Consider the following 20,699-nt stretch of genomic DNA (forward strand, 5'->3'; position numbering starts at 1 on the left):
GTTTTCTTAACTGAGTTCTCATTGTTGGTCTTTGTACTATACCCCTGGTTTCCCCCTCCTTCTTTTAGGGAGTGGGAGCGGGAGTGGAGGCGGGGGTGGGGGGGGGGGGTTCACCCTACTCTTCTAATATCCATATATCTAACTTCGGTTTGTGCCCAAATTAGAATTACTGGAGACGTAGGGAAGAGACCCTAAACCTTCTCTTTAACGGCTATGCCGTTCCCCAAGTCTTTTCAGACAGGACACTTTTTACCCTGTCTACTATCAGTACTTCTCACTTCTTTAGCTAATCCTGCTTGTCATGTTTTTTCCAGCTGACTTCCCTGGTAGCCTTACTTTTTAGATCTGGGTTTTGACAGTGCTGCTGTCAAACAGACATTGCTTACCATATGTATTTAATTACAATATTGAGCATGATCCTTTCCTTTCAGCCATTGCTTTTTTATTTTATTTAACTCAGTCTCTTTCAGCCATCGGCTTGAGACTTTGTCAATTGTATTCTGGCTGGCTCGAGAGGAGCATTTCTCTCTCACCTAAGGCTATTGGCTGGTTGTATTCTTCCAACTCCTTTCCAGTGCTTCTGCTGAACTGTATGAGGGACTACTTTAGAAATCTGGCCTCCATTGTTCTCTACTGCTGGTTCCCACCAGTGTGTCTCCCTCTAATATGCTAACGCTGCATATATTAGTACACTAAACCCAGACCTGTTGCACCTCTCTCTGCGTGGAGCTTGGCAATCCACCAATATGTGACATTATTTGTCTTTTATTTCTTTTGTGTTTAGATTGAAACAGGAGCGAAGGCACCTGATCGAGCAGCTGAGCCTAGAGCTTTGCTCTGAACTGGCAGACGAAGTTGTAAAAGAGAGTACTGTACAGCTATCTTCTAGTGAACTGAAGTAAGTAAAGCGATTCATTCACTGCTTGTCTGTTTATGTGGTACTGGTGTGTGGGTGGAGACTGTTGCTTAGGGAACACTGTCATCCCATTGTGCCTGGTCAGTGACCAGATGATTGAATTTATCCCTCTGCGTTGTCTAATCCCAATTTTATTAACGTTTTTTAAAATTCTATATGAATCACACAGACTTAGATGGTAGGCAGATGAACGGACATGTACTGTGTCTAGAGTAAATTCATTCATTTTAGCAACTGGGCAATGGGGGTAATACAAAGCCGTAGACCGCAATTGTGTGAAAACAGTAATACACCCTTTAGCGTCAACATAGTTCTTTATTCGTTTCCGGCCTTCAAGGGAGTCCTTCATCTGGATGGTAGATCAGGCTGGGCAACAGCACTTTCCCCAGGTCAAGGCCTTTTTGCAGTATGTCATCCATTCTAGTGAGGTTGCATTTTCTTTACTCTGCTGTTAACCATTCTGCCAGGTCCTGAATCCATTGTCGTGTCGCTGGCGGTCTTGTACTCAGCAAGCATATGGCTACTTGTCTATTTACCTGTAAGATTGTGAACTGTCCATAATTATGTTTCATTTTGTGCTTTGGTCTTATGAAATCAGTACCCTGCAACAAATATGCGGTGTCAATTGCTCTGTGAGCAACATATATGTTGAGTATTGGTCCACCACCTTCCTCCAGTACGATACCACTTTTTAGCCGTCCTAAAGCAGGTAATATGTGGTGTCTTGGGCATTTCTATAAACATCTGTAATTAACACTAGTGTTTCTGTAAATCACAGATTACAATCAGTCTCTCGTTTTGTAAGAGTATGTAGTGTGAGTTTGCATGTGTCAAATCTGATAGCAGCATATAGTCTAGTTATACTGCTCCGGCCACTGTCCAATTGCACCAGCAGTGATTAAATGGCAGAAGACCAAAAAGGGGGGGGGGGTGACAACAGGTCACCTCACTATTTACCCATCACCACTTTTATGGCACAGTATTGTACATACTGTCCGGCATCCATGCCATTCTGGGTTTATGCCGACTCGAAGGAGGGCATCGCAACGGTCTCCCATATGTCAGCTAGTGTGTTTCAGCCACCCCCCTCCCACCCCTCCTTTGCTGGCCTTTCATGTTCATGTTGTACTCGAAGAGGGCAAATGCCAGTAGACTCCTGAGCTGCAAGGTTGCAGCATATGGGGTGTTTCCCCTACAATCTGCAGTGTTGATTCCAGAACTGTGCTATGTTTGCAGCATTTGTGGCCTACCAGTTAAGGCTTGCGGTGCTTCTGATAATTTTGTAGGTAACTGTACAGCCTCCATGTGTCCCTGTGTTATAAGAACTTAGTGTAACATGAGCAACTCAATCCCGAAGGAGGGTCTCCGCGCTTTTGCTAAATCAAGAAAGGACGACCAGTCAAAATGGCCAGGTCTTCTAAAGTTTTTGGAAAGTGTCAAAGTCAATAAACGATTGTATGTAGAAAAGGACGTTTATTCAAATGATGGGGTCAAGGTAAGAGAAAGACCTGCCGCTATATCTTGAGGTACGGATACGGTGGGAACTTAAAAGCTTTGTCCTTAGGTCTGAGATTTCTGCTGCGGCAGTATAGAGTAAACTTCCTACACAGGTGAACGGATCCTTAGCCTGCCAGAGACTTATGAATGAGACTGAGAAGCTTGAACAGGGACTGCTTCATGACTGGCAGCCAATGAAGAGCCTTCAGGGTGGGTACCGAAGGAGTACCAGGAGGAAGATTACAGACCAGATGTGCCCCTTTGTTTTGTACATCCTGCAGTTTGGAAAGAAGTGCTTCATTGGTAGCTACCAATAGGCTATCCCATAGTTTAGGCGACACATAATCAGGACTTGAATTAGTGTTCTGCTGGACCTCAGTGGAAGCCATTGGAAAACTTTTTTAAAGCAAACGCTTGGTAGCGAAACAGATACCACAAAGGAACCTAAAATGTTCTTTCATGGAGAGGTGCTCATCGATCATAAAACTGAGATGTTTAACTGTCCTCGTGGCATGCAGCAGGAACCCATATTGGATGGCCACCAATCAGTTGACCAACAGGCCTATGCCTTCTCAAACAGCAGATTCTCTGTTTTGTCTCCACTGAGAGGTAAACTGTTGTGCGTCATCTAAGCGGCTATCCTCCCAATGCAGTTGGTAAATCTGATTTTCACATTCTCTGGATCTTGCCCAAATGAGATGATTAAATTGAGTTTCATATGCATCGGCTATGATATCAAAGCCCCAGGATTTTTCAGTCTGAGCGAGAGGGGGGACACATAGATGTTAAACAAAGTAGTGCTCAAAGAAGAGCCCTGTGGGACCCCCTTGTTCATGGACATGGTCTGGGATTTAAAGGAGTGAAGTGAAATAGTCTGTGTCCTGTTGTCCAAAAAATCTATAAACAAGTGCAAGGCCTTTCCATAAGGTCCTGACTTATAAAGCTTGCAGACCAGAATGGAATGGTAGTCCATACCAAAAGCGGCAGATAGATCGAGTAATACCTCCATAGTCGGAGTGCCCGCTTACAGCGAAAGTCTAATAATCTACTACAGCCAGCAGTGCAGTTTCCATGCTGTGGAAAGCTCTGAATGTGAACTTGGAGGAGTTTAATAGACAATGATCCTCCAAATAAGAAGAGAGTTCTTTATTAGCCAGACTCTCCAAAACCTTGCCTAAAAGGAGGAGGAGCTCCATGGGTTCCATGTTGATTTTCTTTAAAATAGGGGTGACCTGGCGTGGCCAAGATGGCGACCTAGAAGGACGTGTCTCCGTGAGGCTCCTCGCCCCGGGCTCCTTCCTCCTGCCAAATTGTGCTTAAGTGTCCCCAGCACCGCATATTTTTTGGCCCTTACAAGCGAGGGAGTGAGGAGCTACATCTGGGAGAGGTTCAGGTTGGCGCTGCACGTCAGAGCATCTGCCTTTTCACCCCGAATCTGGAGTCACATAATGGCTCCTGGCCCGGAGGCGGGAAAGAACGAGACTGCTGGCGGCGAGAGCGGGGCCTCCGAGGGCCGGACCGACACCCACTCCGACTGGGAGCGAGCCGTGAAAGAAGCCGAGGAGGCATCAGCGACCCCACCACTGTCAATCACAAGGGGCTCGGGGGAGCTGCCCGCTACCCCAGACTGGAGAGGCGAAAATCGAGGCCAAGGCTGCAGGGCATATCCCCGCATGGACCGGGGCGTCCCGCTGGGGCACCGACGGGAGCTATCTCCGTCGCCGTAAGGCCTGCATTGTGAGGGACACAAGGTGAGGAGCGGGCGAGGGGAGCGACCTCTGTGGGCTCATCATTTGGAGCGGCGCCACCCTGAACGGGCGCCAAACCAGTGAAATGGCGCGCGGGAAGGAGGGCGGGCTTGAAGTTAGGCCCCAGCAGGAGAGATTAGCTGCACCAGTGGGGGGCCCCGCTGACCCCTGCTCTGAAAGACTCTACCGAACCTTCGTCAACACAAGGAGGCTTTACTGACACCCGCGGCGCAAACCAAGAACACAGACCACGCCCCCAGGCAGTGGCGCGAAATCGAGGCCGGGGCTGCAGGCCTGTTCTGGCAAGAGGAGGCGCCGCCGAGTCAGGGGCCTAGCAAACTGCCAATACACCGGTCAGTTCACCAGCACGGGGGTGGACAGACCCTCCAGCTACGGATGGGGTGTCTTAAGCCCTCAACATTGCCTGGTGCTGGGCTAGGAAGGGTGGCAATAGGGCAGCACCGGCCTCTAGAACACGTGCCACCTCACTCCTGGCGCGGCACATAAAGAGCTGACTCTGTAGGCGGTAAGCCCACCCAGCCACCGACTCCACACGCCACCACCGACCAGTGCTTGTCTGCCTCCTCGACGGGCCCAGAGTGGCGGTCCATAGACAACCCTGGGCCCTGCAGCCTGAGCCAGGGACCTCAGTGGACATTGTCCCAGCCGCACTCTCAGATCACGACGCAGTAACACTCACGATAGCCACCCCTCGAACTAAAACACAAAGAGGCCGCTGGCGCCTGCGAGATGCCCTCTTACAGCGGAAAGGTGTAACCCAACAATTGCACAAAAGTATCACTGACTAACTTGCACATAATGACAATCCGGATGTACCTTTGACATCCGTTTGGGGAGCGCTCAAGGCAGTAGTACGGGGGGACCTCATAGCTATATCAGCAGCAGATGCCAAAGACCGTAAGGAAAAACGGGAGATGCTTTTGGCTCAGGTGTCCGAACTAGAGAGAGTGCATAGTCGCACTGGGGCCCCCAGGATATGGTGACAGCTAAAGGCGGCTAGACTTGGATCGTGCGGAATACGCAGCCCTACGGCTGCGACACACCTACTATATGGGAGGCGATAAAACAGGGTGACTGTTAGCGAGTAAGCTCAGAGCGCGAGTCCATCGGTCCAAAATCACAACTCTCTACGACGCTCAGTGTCAGGCGCTACACAATGACAACAAAATAGCAGAGGCCTTTCGGGACTTCGACGCCTCGCTATACAGCAAGGATCTTTCTCTAGACAAAGAGGGGGAAGCCTATCTCAGTGGGGCGGCAGTAACCGTGCTCAATGCGGCGGGCTCCGCTTCAGTAGACGCACCTATTCAGGCGGAAGAAGTGATCAGCGCAATCTCACGCCTTAAGCCCTTGAAATCGCCAGGGCCAGACGGCTTCTCCGCCGGTTTTTATAAAACGTTTTGCCCTCTATTAGCGCCAATCCTAACTAGACTCTTTAACTCCTTCCAAGGGCCAGGCTCAGTACCCCCTGACATGCTCGTGACCGACATCATAGCCGGGTAAAGATGCTTCCCAGTGCACCGCCTATAGACCCATATCCCTGCACAAACTTGACCTCAAACTTTTTACAGGGATTTTAGCAGCGAGTTTGGGCCCTCGTTTACCCGGCATCATAGAGCCCGACCAACCGGGCTTTATTCCTAACAGGCAGTGCAGCGATAACACCAAACACCTCTTACACTTAATAGACAAAGCTCACTACAAGAACTCTGACGCCACGCTACTTTTGGTAGACGCTGAAAAGGCGTTTGACAGGGTGGACTGGGGGTTTCTAGATAAGACATTGGTGCATTTCGGAGTGGGGGACCGCTTCAGGGCATGGGTCGCCAGCTGCTACGATACACCCCGGGCAACTATCCGCGTCAATGGCATTGGCTCGCAACCATTTGACATCAGGCGCGGCACCAGACAGGGCTGCCCACTATCGCCCCTTCTCTTCGCGCTATACATAGAACCTCTTGCGCAGAGAATTAGAGACAACCCTGATATAGTGGGCATCACCTTCGGGGGTTAGTCACACACCATTAGCCTTTATGCCGATGATATTCTGTCAGCACTTGACAACCCCAAGCAATCCGTGCCAGCCTTGCTGAAGGAAATGGAGGCCTTTGGGAAGGTATCCGGCTTCAAAATGAACACAGGGAAGTCAATGCTACTTCCCCTAGGCCGTAACCCGCGCAAGCTGGCGGTTTGCCACCGGCTTATTGGGGATTGTTATCTCAAACCTCGATCCCATACCTGGGTATCACCCTGACGCCAAACACCGAACAGACAGTCAACCGGAACTACTCAGATCTCTTCTCCCAAATACAGAGGGACCTGAGGAGATGGCAGCAACAGCCATTGTCACTTCTTGGGCGGGTTGAAGCAGTCAAGATGACCATCCTACCCAAAATCCCCTATATATTCCGGACCATACCAGTGACTCCTCCGCTGGGAATGTTACAGAAATTATAGGATGCAGTACAACATTTTATTTGGGCCGGGAAACGCCCACGGATGCGCAAAGAGCTTGCCCACCGCGCTCCGCTTGAGGGAGGACTGGGGATCCCTAACCTGCTGCGGTATTTCCAGGCGACACAACTGCCATACTTATTAGGATGGAACCGCCCCGAATCAGAGAAGAGATGGCTCTTCCAAGACAGAGCGATGGTGCAAACATCACTCTGGAAAATTCCCTTCCTGAAATGTGCGACAGGCCAACCTACATTAATAAGTCTCCCATCACTCGCACGATACTGCGGGTATGGGATACGGTGGCGGTCAAAAGGGGACTCACCACCTTCCCTTCACCTCTCACGCCGCTATTTGACAACCCAACCTTCGCTCCAGGGTTGGAGGAACGGGCGTTCGGGCAGTGGCGAAACTCTACTTGCAGGTCTGCGGGACACCTATTTGACCTGGAGGGCTTCATTCAACTCGCTGACCTAACGGAACTGTATGATCTACAAGGACCACGACGATACCAATAGTTTCTGATTAGGCACTGGTTGACTCAGCCGGAAACTCGTCCTTTGGTCGGCAGGCAACTCACGACATATGAGAAGTGGCTCTTTACTAAAAAACTGACAGGTAAAAGATCACAGACCTATACAAGATGCTCAGCACCCCCGCCTCCTACGCAACGCTCCACGGGCCAGAAAAGATGGGAAACTACATTAGGGAGAAGCCTCTCTGACAAAGAATGCAAGCCATATACTACAGAGCCCACCACACAGCCAGGAACACTGCCAGTAGGGAAACAGCAGTTAAGATCACGACCTATTGGTATTTGACGCCAGCCCGCTTTAACAAAGGTAACCCAGACCGCAGCTCCACGTGTTGGAGGGGCTGTGATGAAACTGGAACGCTGACCCATCTATTATGGGATTGCAAGGAGTTGACGGACTGTTGGACAACAGTCCTTAACGATATCGACACGCAGTTTGACACAGAAATTCCCCCGCTTCCCAGCCTACAAAATCCTAGGGCTTCCTAATGCACTCACATTCCCACTAAAGTCAATCGGGGATGCAGATGGGGCTGGCTCTGGGGGCTCCTGTACAACACATCCTTTCGCTTCGGGGAACTTCCAGGCGTCCCACACACACAGGTTGGCTACATAAACTTTGGTATATAGTGGCCATGGAGTGGATTCAAGCTACCCTTACCCAATCCACAGCATCATTTGCCACCATTAGGCATCCCTTCCTCTCCCTCTTAGCCAAGGAATTCAACGAAGTCACGTGTCCGAATTACCTCCACCTCTTGCGGCTCACAGACACATCTTCCACAGACGACACCCCCAATAATCAGATATAAGACGGCTCTCTGACTTGGTGCCTTCAAAGGGCGGGGATACGGCACACCGGTTGGGGAGGGTGGAGGGGAGGTCAGGGTGGGTGTGGGGGGGTTTTGTTGTAGTTTAGTGGGGCGGTTGGGTATGCAGATTAGCTTCGCTCAACCCGGACACGCTCCCATGGACACATTCTATCCCTATGACTTCGGGGCCTGAACATTTTCTTTTAAGGGTTTGAGTTAGGGTCTTTAGCCCTGAGTGTTCGAAGAGGGCATGTGCTCATTGTAATGTATGATACCTGATGCTTTTGAAACTCAATAAAACAAAGTTAAACAAGAAAAAATAGGGGTGACCTGCGCAGATTTCAGCAGCAGGTTCGCCTAGTCTAAGGATAGATTAAAGAAAGATGTGATAGACGGCTCTAATATGGCTGACAGGCTGGCCCTATAATAGGAACCATTCTATATTAGTATCCATGTCAAACTAGCCAGCCACGAATTGCGCTGCTAAATAGTAGGCCTCCGTGTTTGGAACCTGTAGACCACCCTTTTCATATGTGCAATTGAGGGTGTCCATCTTTACTCCTCTTGTGAGAAAGTGCCCTCTTTTTTGCATGGTATGCCCCAACTTTTTGCTGAATTGCTGATGTTCTTTGACTGAGTGTGCCCTGGGCTCCTGCTAATCAGGTTCCTTCCCCAACTGCATTGAAGCCTAGACCCAATTGGCATCTCTGGCCACATGTCAGCCCCTGGTAAATGGTACCACAGGTACCCAGGGCAATCTGACCAGAGAAGGCCTCTAACGGCTGCAGCACTTATTGTGCCACCCTTAGAGGTCCTGTACCCTAACACTCACAGGCTGCATGTCTTGGTGCAGAACAAAGTGAAGAGTCCACATGGCACACATCCCTCTGTGCCATGCCCACAAACCACAACACTGGCATACATTAGTCACCCCTCTAGCTGGGTGCCCTATGCCAGTGGTGAGGGCACAGGTGCATGAGCCCTGTACCCCTACAGTACCCAGGGCCATTCCTGGGCACTGTAAGTGCAGTGCTGCATTAAGAGTATATGGTGCTGGGAGTTTGTCATTACGAACTCCACAACACCATAATGGCCTCACTGAAGACTGGGAAGTTTGGTATCAAACTTATCAGCACAGCTGCCAGTGTGGGATTTAATCTAAAATGCACTACAGAGGGCATCTTAAAGATGCCCCCTGAAAATTGACCAACTTCTAGTGACCTGCCTGAGTGGCTGCTTAGGCTGCCACCACCAGACATGTTTAAGGAACCCTGGACCGAGAGCATCTGCTCTCGGGGGCCTGAAGCCGTGTACATCCTGGGACGAGGTGCCAAGCCTCCTCCCCCAGGATGGGCAGGGTTCACGAAGAAGAAGCTTCCAAGGCATGCCGCCTTTGTGAGCCTCTCCAGACCATTTGCTGCTTTCAGCAACTGGTCCCCACTGGTTCTAACCCCCACTTTGGGTGGGAGAACCGACGGGAAAAACAAGTGAGGAAGAGCGGTGTGCCCACCTCTGCCAACTCCACCCCTAAGGTGGGGGAGGCGAGGTGAAGCACAACCTCGCCTTCCTGCCATCTTGAGGATTGGGGTACCCTGCCAACCAGGGACAGGCTCCTGCCCCCTCTCACTGGAGAGTGGCAGAATAGTGGGTGTATCCACTCCAGCAAAGGGACTAATTGGTCACTGCCCTTACCTACCCGTAATGCCCCTAAATCTAGTATTTAGGGGCACCCTTCCACAGATCCAGCCTGACAACAAAAGAAGATGAGAAGGACTGAAGAGCCGTGCAGTGCTAACAAGAGGATGACGCCCACTGACTTGGTCCCAGCCCTGCCAGCCTGTCTCTCCTCGAACTTGCTCCTGTGAAAACCCCGGCGTGTCCTGCAGCCAGCAACCTTAAAATCCCCGGAGGACCTGCCTGCCTTCATTTCAAAGACTGAAATCTCCTGTTAACACCGACTTGTTAAAACTGCAGCTTTGGGTACCAGCCAGAGACTGCGAATCCAGCCCACTCTGCACCCGCCGAACCCGGCCCGGGCTCGAGTGGAAAAACACCACAAGGAGGACCCCCCGGCGATCCTGACCCGAGATCCGGCGAACCCTGACCTACCTCAAGCCTCCAGAAAACGCCTGCAACCTCAATCCAGAGGACCTCCCACCGCGACCTGAGCTGGTAAGAAAATCCGACGTCCCATGGCACCCCTGCACTCGACGCACCACGGCCTTGTGTGCCCCAACCAACGGTGCCTAACCAACCCTCGACATCCCGACTTACCCCTCGAAGTTGGTGGCTCCTGGAAGATCCTCGTCCCCGAGCCTGCAGTGTTTCTTTGTCCCGGAGGTTCTCCATTGGAAACAACAGGGCACCCGACCTCAAAACAGCACCCTGCACCTGGCCGCCCTAGTGCCGCTAAGGGTGCACCTTTGGTGCTACTTTGGTCCCCAACTTGCCCTGAGCTAAACCCTAGTAGCTTTGCTCCCACAACCCCGTGGCCTGCTTGCCAGCCGCCACCAACCGGAGACCCCCCTATCCTCCATAGGAAAACATTGGGACTCAACTCTCTGCACCCAGCCGCCCTTGTGCCGCTGAGGGTGCAACAACAGTGCATCACTGACCCTGGGGGAGCCCTGAGTCTAACGCCAGAACCTTAACTCCCACAGTCGATTACTTACCTGAGAACCGTTAGCCTGTTTTTCCTCCATAGGATAACATTGACACTTTTTCTCAAAAAAGTTTGAAATGTGGAGTTTTGAAATCTAAAAATATTCCTTAAAAATAGCACAAATAACCAAAACGTGTTTACTCACCTGTTTGCAGAAAATGTCCCAGTTCTGAATTTAGGTATCCAGCACTGAGTTAGAAAAGTAACGTGAAAAGTAACTTACCTGCAATTTACTGTAAAAGCCTATTAATTTCAATGTACTGCTCCAAAAAGTTTCCAAGTGTGGAGTTTTGAAATCTGAAAATATTCTTAAAAAATCATGCGAATACCCAGAATTCCATATTGGGTTGGCGCATTTTGGCACCCGTGTTAGTCCCGCAATAGGGTACAGTTGTAACTTTTGCTTGTTTATCTGTAAGCCGAACTATGGTCCAGGATGTCGAGAAGACGTGGGAGCGCCTCCTATGGTCTGCGCATGTAAAGGAGCATGTAGTCCACGCATAGCGATACCAGTTGGTGCCTACCTCCCACGGATATAGCCCAGTATGACAATGACGACCTGAGTTGGCAGGCTGGTAGTTCAACCACCAGCGCATAGAACAATGGGGGCAGTTCCACACTCTAGAGTCCATTCTTCTGCAATAATCCGGTTTGTTTGCACCCTGGCAACTCGGTTGGTGTATGATAGTTTGCCTATTGCTATGCAAGTCAGGCCAAAGTTCATGGGTTCAAGTGTTGCAAATGAGTACTTCTACAAGACTGTATCAAAAGATTTTTCCGTGTCTAATCACACTAGTGCCATATGTTTGTTACTGAGTTGTGTCTTCCATAGAACATGTCACAGTCCCTGGATATTAAGCGATGTTCGCCGGCCCGAATGAAGCCACATTGGTCTGTGTGCACCAAGGAGCCAACTATTTGTGTCAGTCTGCATGCTAGGGCTTTCCCTAGCATATTATTATTGTTGTTCAACAGAGAGTGTGGGTGGTATGTTTTTGCAGTCTAGTCTTTGCTTTTTTTTGGTATAACTATGATCACTGCCTCTGGATCCGAGTGCGGGAGTGTTCCCGCTTGCAGTGCTTCCTGTTAGACCTGCAGCCGTTTCTCTGCTATTCGTGCACTATAAGTGCAGTACCATTCAGCCGGAAGGCCGTCCAGTCCTGGAGTTTTATTCATGGTAAGGTCTTTTATAGTGTCCTTGATTCCATCTATATTCAGTGGTTCTACCAGTTGATTGCGTTGGTCTTGCATCAGTTGACTAAGTCCCTGCTCTGCCAGTATTGAGTAATGTGGCATGTCCACATCAGGTCGTGTGTCACTATGGAGGGTATTGTAATGTGCAAGGAACACTGCATTAATTTCTTATTGCGTGTTTACAACTGCGCTGTTCACGTCTCTAATAGTCATAATACTGGCAGGCAACTGATCTCTTTACAGCAGCCTGGCCATAAACCTTCCTGCTGGGCCCCCCTTCCAGTGCAGCACCTGATGGAAATAGCGATTTTGTAATATTTCTTTTTTATGGTCTTTTCTGTTATTTCTGCACGGGTGGCCTCAAGTCTCGTTTCGGTTTGGGTGTCCTTCCCCAACCACCCCCCCAATACACAGCAGCATTCGGCAGACGCGTCTGCTCTTTATCTCTGTCCATAATTTCCATTTACAGTTTCTGTGTCAGTGAGACCAAGCATGAGCTCGCTATGCCCTTCTTTACTACTTTTAAGGCGTCCCATTTCACACCTCTAGTGCTAGGCATTTAATGCAAAATAATCTGTAATGGATTCTCTAAGGGTTGGACATCACTCCGGGTCACGAAGGCCGACACCATCAGTCGCCAGGTTGGAATACATGCCCTAAACTTGGAAATCAAATAGTCTATTTGGACTGGAGAATGGTCAGAGAGTTTCCTGCCCATGTGAGTCACTGTAAACATGTATTGCGCCTGACTCTTGTCCACCAGGATAATAGTCTAGCCTAGAGTAGGTGTGGGTGGGCCATGTTCAACGTGTGAATTTGTGCATGCTGTGGTTTCTCTCCCGCCAAAATATCCAGAAGATCTAACTCTGTCGTCGTCTGGAGCAGGGAGACTGCCATGTTTTGCTTGTATGTAGGAAATGGGAGGACCTGATTACGCCTCCCATTAAGTACATAGTTTAGTCGCCCATCCATAGCACCGGACTGCCTATGTAGATTGCTAATGCTGTTCTGAGACGAGGGGTAAAAAGTATCGTCGTCTATGTTCGGTGCATAAACTCCCAGCAAAGGGAGATCCCTGTCATGCACTAGGCCTTGCACAACAAGGAATCAGCCCTCTTAGTCTTTTTCATTCGTTAATCTTTATTTCGGCAATCTGCCATAAAAGATACAATAAAATTGATGCAACAAGAACAACAACACTATTACGTCAACCTCAAACTAGCAAAATATGCAAAAAAAGGAAGCCATCACATATTCTGGGAAGCAGTACAAAAATCACTACTTATTTCCTCAATCAGTCTAAAATGATACAGTATGCAATAAAACAGTATATCAATAGAACTAAAATCTTACATATAGTGCCGTAGTTTTGAACTTAAATAGCACAAACAAGGACTAAAGTTGCGGTGCCCTAGAAATTAGGAGCATTCTCTTGTGCTAAGCTGCCTCTAGAAATTTGGCCATTGCAAACACAGTTACTTTAGATAAGTCAGTTTTGAGGATTCTAAAGGCCTCAGAGCATTTACAAAACCCTACATTTTTACATAAGGGGATTACCCAAAATCTTCTGGCAGCAGTGTAAGCAGGGCAAAAGAAGACTAGATGCAGTTCGTCTTCAAGCCTACAATTGCAACCGGGGCAATTCTCCAGGGTTGGCTGCTTCCATTTGCTCGTAAATGCTCTTAACGGAAGAGTACTGTAACGCCATTGGAGGAATAGCTTCCGGGCCAGGTTTGGGAAGATATCATCAAGGACTGGCTCAAACCTGTAAGAGTCTTTCACCACAAGGAATGTGTTAGCCAGGGAGTCTGGGTGTGTGCCCTGTTTGTGAGATGCCAGGTTACATGCATGATAGGTTGCCACCAGTAGTTTCCGGGGCATACCCTGGCAGGCGACTACAGGATCGCTCCACAGGGACGGAAGGCCCAGCCGGTCAAATTCAGTTTTAATATATTTGAACCATGGAATATTCTCTATAGCAGGTAGAGCAAGGATTCCCTGCAATTCCTGCCTATAGTTGGCTAACTCAGGAGTGGACCATAATCTTCTCCAAAAGGTTAAGGGTTTCACACCCACCACTTCATCCAAGGGCTTTAGACCCAGATCCAGCCTTAATGGCAGGAGCGGTGTGCTTATCGGTAGCTTTAATAATTGCCTGAGGAATTTATTTTCTAAAGTAACCAGATCTTTTTTACAGGCATACCCCCAGAGTTCCCTACCATAGAGGATCGCTCCTCTGGCCTGGAGTCTATAAATCTCCAGCAGAGTGATCTGTTCGAATTTGCTAGCCTAATTATACCCCCTGTTAATTACGCCAATCTGAGCTGTGACTTGGCCTGGTGATCACCCCATTCCAGTTTGTCATTGATGTTCACGCCCAGATACTCAAACCTATAGACTCTTTTTAGTCTACTCAGGCCTATGGACGGATTAGGACGTGTCTTTTTGGGGGGATTAAAAATCATAAACTTGATTTTCATGGCATTTATTTCAAGACCATGCTCTCGGCAGAATGCCTCGAACCCCTCCAAAATACGCTGAATCCCCATAGGGGATTTTGAGAGCAATAGGGTGTCGTCCGCGAACATAATCGCGGGCACCCTAGTGCCACCAAGCCTAGGTGCATCTAAATTGATGACATTATTTAAAAAATCAATTACCCCGTTGACAAAGAGGCAAAACAGGGTTGGTGCAAGGACACAGCCCTGCCTTACCCCTCTGCCAACGGGGAATCTATTGGAAAGACAGCCCAACCTCCCACACCTTACCTGTGCATATTTGTGAGTGTGTAAGCGAATGATAACATCTAGGAGAGCGTGAGGGAGGCCAAGTTTAGCAAGTACCGTCCAGAGTTTACTCCGCGGGGACCAAGTCAAATGCCGCTCGGAGGTCGACAAAGACGGTATATAAGGTACCCCCCTCCACCCTCACCGTCTTCCAAAAAAGAAGGGCCAACCGGAAAAGTTGGTCCGTGGTTGACACCTTGCTCCTAAAACCCGCCTGAAAAGTACTCAAGACTGAATGATCTGTCATCCAATCCTGGAGGCGGTCAAGAATCAGCCTCGCAAAAAGTTTTTGCGAAACGTCAATGAGGCTGATTGGTCTGTAGTTGGCTGGGAGCAGAGGAGAGCCCTTCTTGAAGATTGGTACAATCTCTGCTCCCAGCCAAGTACTAGGGACCGCTATTCCTGCGAGGATTGTATTAAAAACCATTAACAGGTAGGGAGCCCAAACCATTGGTTGGTGCTTAAATAAATCACCCGGGATCTTATCTAATCCGGGGGCTTTCCCTGAAGGTAGTTTGGATATTGCATTAGTAACCTCACCTAAAGAGAACTGCAAAGGCTCAGCGCCTTCCATGTTTGGGGATTGGACAGTTAACCCACCCGACGACAAGGGGTATTCAGATGGTAAGCCGGCTTGCGCAAGCCCGGGGCAGCCTCTTCATAAAGACAAGGAAAATGATCCTCCCAGACCGCAGCCGCAATGTTGGCCTCAACTGCTTGAGTCGGCTCGGCTGATCCTGTTTTCACAATCTGCCAAAAATTGCGAGTGTCTCTTGTCTGGAGGGAGGCCAGCATGTTTTCCCAGTTTGTATGATCCCAAGCCACCTTCGCATTGTGGATGGCTTGCTTTAGCTCCACCCTCCTTGTCCTGATTACCCCTACATCCCTAGGGTGCTTCAATGCAGCGAGCAGTTTGACCTTAGCCTCCCTGCAAGCTGGATTGTACCATGACTGTCTTTGTGCCCTGCGGGGCCCTTTCCTCACAACTGGATTCAGGAGCTCCACAAGGGTGCCCACCAAGTCCATGTGGAGAGTGCCCAACTTAAGGAAGAATTCTTCTGAGGGAGGTTGAGTTATAATTGTCCCCACGGATTCTAGTGTGGGGAGTAACCTCCCATAGAGCTCAGAGATGTGGGCAGGATTATCTAGGAGATTGGTCCAGCGAACTCTGCGCCTGTTGTTGGTTAAGATTAGGTTATTATCTGATGTTGCCTGATCCAACTGGTCATCCATGGGCCCGGATAGCAAGGCCAACGAGAGAGTCCGCACGTTATGGTCGCTCTCACTTCTTTGGACCACATCGAAGGCCAGGACCCTATTCCAATCCAAGGTCTGGACAAGATGTAGTCCAGGTGAGACTCTTGGCCGGGCCTGTTGAAGGTCGGTCTAGAAGGAATATCCCTCCCAGATCTGCCATTACAGGCCCTCAGAGAGTTGCTAAGAGTGAATGCCAGGATTTGTGTCGCTAGGGGCGTCCATGGTTTGGCGGGGGGACCCGCCAATTGCGGTATTCCCCACTGATCATCCTCTTCCCCGAGAGCTCCCTCCATTGTCAGGGTGAGCGGCTCAAACTGGCAGTTAAAATCTCCCCCTACCAAAATCCTAGCACCCTGTGGGAGGTTTGGCAAAAATACAGAGAGCTCCTCAAAGGTGGGTGATGGCATAGTTAAACCCACCGGTCTGGAGTAAACATTAATCAGTGCGAGGTTTGTATGGTTCAGCCATTTCAATAATACGCACTGAACATCCACTGAGTTAGTTTTGAGAGCCCTAGCCTTGCATCCCAAATGAGATGCCACCCAGATACAGAGGCCCCCCGAGGGCCGTCCTCTCCCTACCCATTTGGCTGGAATGGTAAAGTTCGCATAGCCCAGACGCCATTTGTCCTCCCGTGCCCAAGTCTCCTGGAACATGCAAACGTCTTGGGTGTCAATAAAGGACCCCCAATCAGGAGAGTCTAGTTTGCTCTGCAGCCCCGCTACGTTCCAGGAGAGGATAGACAGACATGATATGCACCCGCTTGTAGGCAACACGTGGTCAGATGGCGGAGCCACAATAGTAACTGACAGCTCGAGAGGGGGTTCATTAGATTGGGCTCCCCCATTGAACACATCCTTGCCCATTGGCTTTATTTGGCCACCCGTGAACTGATCATGCTGTAAACTTCAATCACAAATGTCCAAACCAGAGAAAACATCAAACCTATTTGCTGTCTCCAAGGGTGTAAAAGGTCTCAGGTGATCCATTCTACTATTGTGATTACTCTTCGACCGGACTGGTACCGTATTCCACCCAAAGGGGTCAGCAGCGTGGTGGAAGTGTGAAACTTAGTCTTTTAGTGTTCTAGTTGTCAAGAATTGCATGCCTGGTGCTAGCCAAATGTCCGCCCTTCTTGCATGTGTGCTGTGATTTGCATGGTAACAGCGACCCCCTTCATTTGTGCACTAGCCTGGCCTCCAAGAGCAGTTTGTGATCTTCCTGCAGACAGGCCAATTGTATGTCATGCCTGTGTAGGTATGCTTCCACCTTAGTGTGCTTCATGTAATTATTGAGGTCCAGTACGTTCCATGAAAGCAATTTAATCACGTGCATGATCTGTATGCTTTTGGGTGCCCTCACTCTGTCTGCCCATGTCTCTTGCATGTCACCCACTCAGACAGCTGCATCGCATCCCCCTGTGTCTTTCTACATTTTGTGTGGCATGTTACCACCAGCAGGCACACCATTTGATAACCAATTCTCTACTACAAGGAAAGTAGGGATGTCTCCCTCTCCCTCCCATAGGCTCTACTGCACAAATACAGAACATACTGAACAAATATAAACCTGCGCACTGAGAGTCTGTTGTGAAGAGAGTGTAACAGTAAACATTATTATAAGGTGAATAACAATAAGGATTACGGTAGCTCGTCTATCCAGGGTGTGCAGGCTCCAGAATGAAGTTCTGCCACTAGAGATGTGTTGAAGGGGTGGGGTCGGGGAACAATGTACACTTCTGTGAGTCTCAAAACAGCAAAATCGCTTTCAACTGCTCCATCCTGGCATTCCGACCTGCTTGTGGTGTCAACACTGTACTATGTGCTCAGGTCAGTGCGTTCCCAGCATCTAGAGAGGTTTTGATAGATTGGGTTGGCTTGTCCTGTTGGGAGATCTCAGTTTCCGGCGTGTCAGATCTGTGTGTAGTGGAGTGTCTCCATGCCTGTTTGGCCCACCGTAATGCATGTGAGTCCTGCGTGTCTAGCCATTCTAATGCCTGGGTTGGTTCCTTGAAGACTGTGATCTGCCTTCATGAAGGATTTTAAGTTTTGCCAGGTAAAACGACATGTACTTCATGGTTAGTTCCCTGCAAAGCCTCTTCTCTACCTCGAAAGAGCGCCTTTGTTTTTGAATTTGCCTCATATAATCCTGGAACAGCATGATCTATGCCTCCCCGATGTGGAGGTCTCCTCTGCGTCGCCCTGTCTATGAGAGGTCATCTCAGTCTCTAAAATTGGGTAAGTAGAAAATGGCAGTTTTCCGCGGGCCCCTGGCGGTGGGGAATTGGACGGCATTCTGGGGCATTGTATTGAAAAGTAATTGGAGAGGCCTTTGGGCTGCCAGTAGTCCAAGATCCATTTTTGTAAGTAGAGTACCAAGCTTTCACCCTCTTCATGTTCCAGTAGTCCCACAAAGAGAACACTATTTCTACAGGACCACCCCTCCACGCGGGATCTCAGCTGTTTCGTCCTGCATCGTAGTTCTGCCATGATCTTTTTCAGGCTGCTTTGCTCCATGGACATTTCAGTGATCTGCTGTTCTATCTGGGTGACCCAGTAGGTGACTTTGCATAGGTCTGCCAGGTTCAGGTCTATTGCTAGCGAGTCCACTTTAATGAAGCCCTGGTGTCTTGTACTGCTTTCAGTACATCCATCAGTATAGGGGCTGACACTTCCTAACTTGTTGTGAGGATTCAGTTACTGCAGTGGATGAGTTTGTCTATTTGGGTCTGGGCCTTCTGCTGCCCCTTGCACTCCACCATGGCTGCTGCTTCTGAGTCATCCCCAGAACATACGCCAGACCACGAGGTCACTCAGTTTGTGCAGGTTGTAATTAGGCCCACTGCACCTCTGTCCCCGAGGGGGGTAACTAACCACCTTCAGAAGCGAGGAAGTCACGAGCTTTGGTACGGTGGTCTCCCTCAGACCAGCGTATGTTGCAGAGCCTGGACACCTCTAGCCTCAGGCACCGAAGCGCTGCTTGCACCTAAGTCCCGATCTCCTCAGTGGGCCCTCGCAGCATCAGCATACCATATGCAGGGCTTGGAGGAAAACTCCAAAGTCCTTCACTTGTAAGGGAAAAATCTCCCAAAAAAAGCTTCCCCACAAAAAATACAAAAGCGCCATTGAAAGAAAAAATCATCTACCGCCAGGAAATGGTCCTTTTCCTTTGACCATTCCGAGTTACAGTACTGTTTGCTTACACTGGACTTTTCCTTATCCTCTGGTTCTGAAGCCACAGAAGATTAAGTCAGAATTTCCGACTCCATTTACTGTCCCTCAGAACTTGAGGCTTTCTGTCAGTCTGTCAACTTGAGGACAGCTCTGGAACTCTACTGGCCTTGCTCCTTTCGACTTGACAACTATTGACTGACTCAAACACTCCCCTTCTCTCCTCAAACCCTGTCTCTTCTGCAGGCTCGGGTCTCGACGCTAAGACGAATTAGTGGACTGCTGTCCCTTCCCTTTAGGTGCCTTCACCAATGTGTAACGCAGAGCATGTTTCAGCACTGTGTTCAGTCCTTGACAGTGCTGCACTTGACTTTAGATGACGTTATCCTATTTGCCAAGCGAAGGTCAGAACGTACCTTAGAGAACAGTCTTTTTCTAGGGCCCATACTTGTTTCCAGACAGAGAAGATATTTGCCTGTGTCTCCAACATCGTAACGATGGTGGATAAGGATTCTAGCCTCTCGAAGGATAATTCAAAGGCTAATAATTTGCTTCCTCCTTCCTTCTCTGATCAAAGTCTTATCATTAATTTTCAAAAAGGCAGTGGTCTACTTGCCAGCAAGCAACATTCCTTACCCTCTGCGGCCTTAACAGAGGAACTGCTCTTCTTTAACTCCAGTGCCTTCCCTATAGGCCCTCTGGACAGGGAGTATAAAAAACCCTGCATGCCATAGGCTGAAGGGGGTTTGCGTCAGGAGTTTCACTCTTCATATGCAGAATGCCACATGACTGCTAGACTGCTATGTCCATGCAGTAGTAGTTGAAGCAGTTGGCAACGCTGACAGTGGTAAGTCTACTAAAGTCTGCTCTTTGGGATGTGTAGGCAACATCCTTGAAATAAACTGATTTATTTCTGGATTAGACGAGGCCCTGGGCCTACTCTGCAGTTTGTGGGTGTGGCCTCACTGGTGAGAGTGTGAGAATTTGTATAGGTGCTACTTTGAGGGTCAGAGCCGATGGTCTTACCCTTAATCTGTGTGCTCCTTCTTCTGCCAGTTGTAATTGATTTGCTCCACCTTGTACATATTTGAGCACGACCTGTCCTGGCCAGCCATGTGCCCAGACTCCCAAGAGATGAGACAAGATGGTCTGCCTGAAAGGTTTCTAACACTGAACTGCAGAACCTGTCCACCACCACACAACATTCAAAGGTGCTTAAACAGCTTGCACTCCACCTTCCTGGATGTAGATCAGATAAATCAATGCAAACAATGTCAGCCCTGCTGGCCTATTACAACTTGCTGCAATGGAACAAACTACCTGCATTAACCCCTCACACAAAGTGGCCAATAAAAAAGAGGCAAGAATGAAAAACAAGTGGTACAACACTTCTACTGAAAAGAATTGTTAACATGGAGTTTGCCAGCAGCAAAACCAAAGAAATCACATAATTGTCTAGAGCACTCCAAAAAAGACAAATCAGAATATTATTGTAAGATTATTTCACATTATTGCAAGATCAATGTAATTAATATAAAAAAAATTGGTATACACAAATATAAGAATACCAATGCAACATGATCTATTAATCACTAAGCTAATCTAAAGGATACAACCCAAGTATAGTGGCAACATAGATAGTACAAA

General features: G+C 48.9%; 1 protein-coding gene across 1 annotated transcript in view; it reads left to right on the forward strand.

Moving 5' to 3' along the window:
• The window catches only part of MCM3AP (minichromosome maintenance complex component 3 associated protein), a 642,417-nt gene that overhangs the window by 362,984 nt on the left and 258,734 nt on the right, over nt 1-20,699 (forward strand). The window contains exon 16 of the mRNA XM_078681440.1: nt 785-898. Coding sequence (XP_078537566.1) covers nt 785-898 — 114 coding nt within the window. The remainder of the gene's footprint in view (nt 1-784; nt 899-20,699) is intronic.

Source organism: Lissotriton helveticus, chromosome 3_1 (assembly GCF_964261635.1).
Source record: "Lissotriton helveticus chromosome 3_1, aLisHel1.1, whole genome shotgun sequence".
NCBI classification, from domain to species: domain Eukaryota; kingdom Metazoa; phylum Chordata; class Amphibia; order Caudata; family Salamandridae; genus Lissotriton; species Lissotriton helveticus.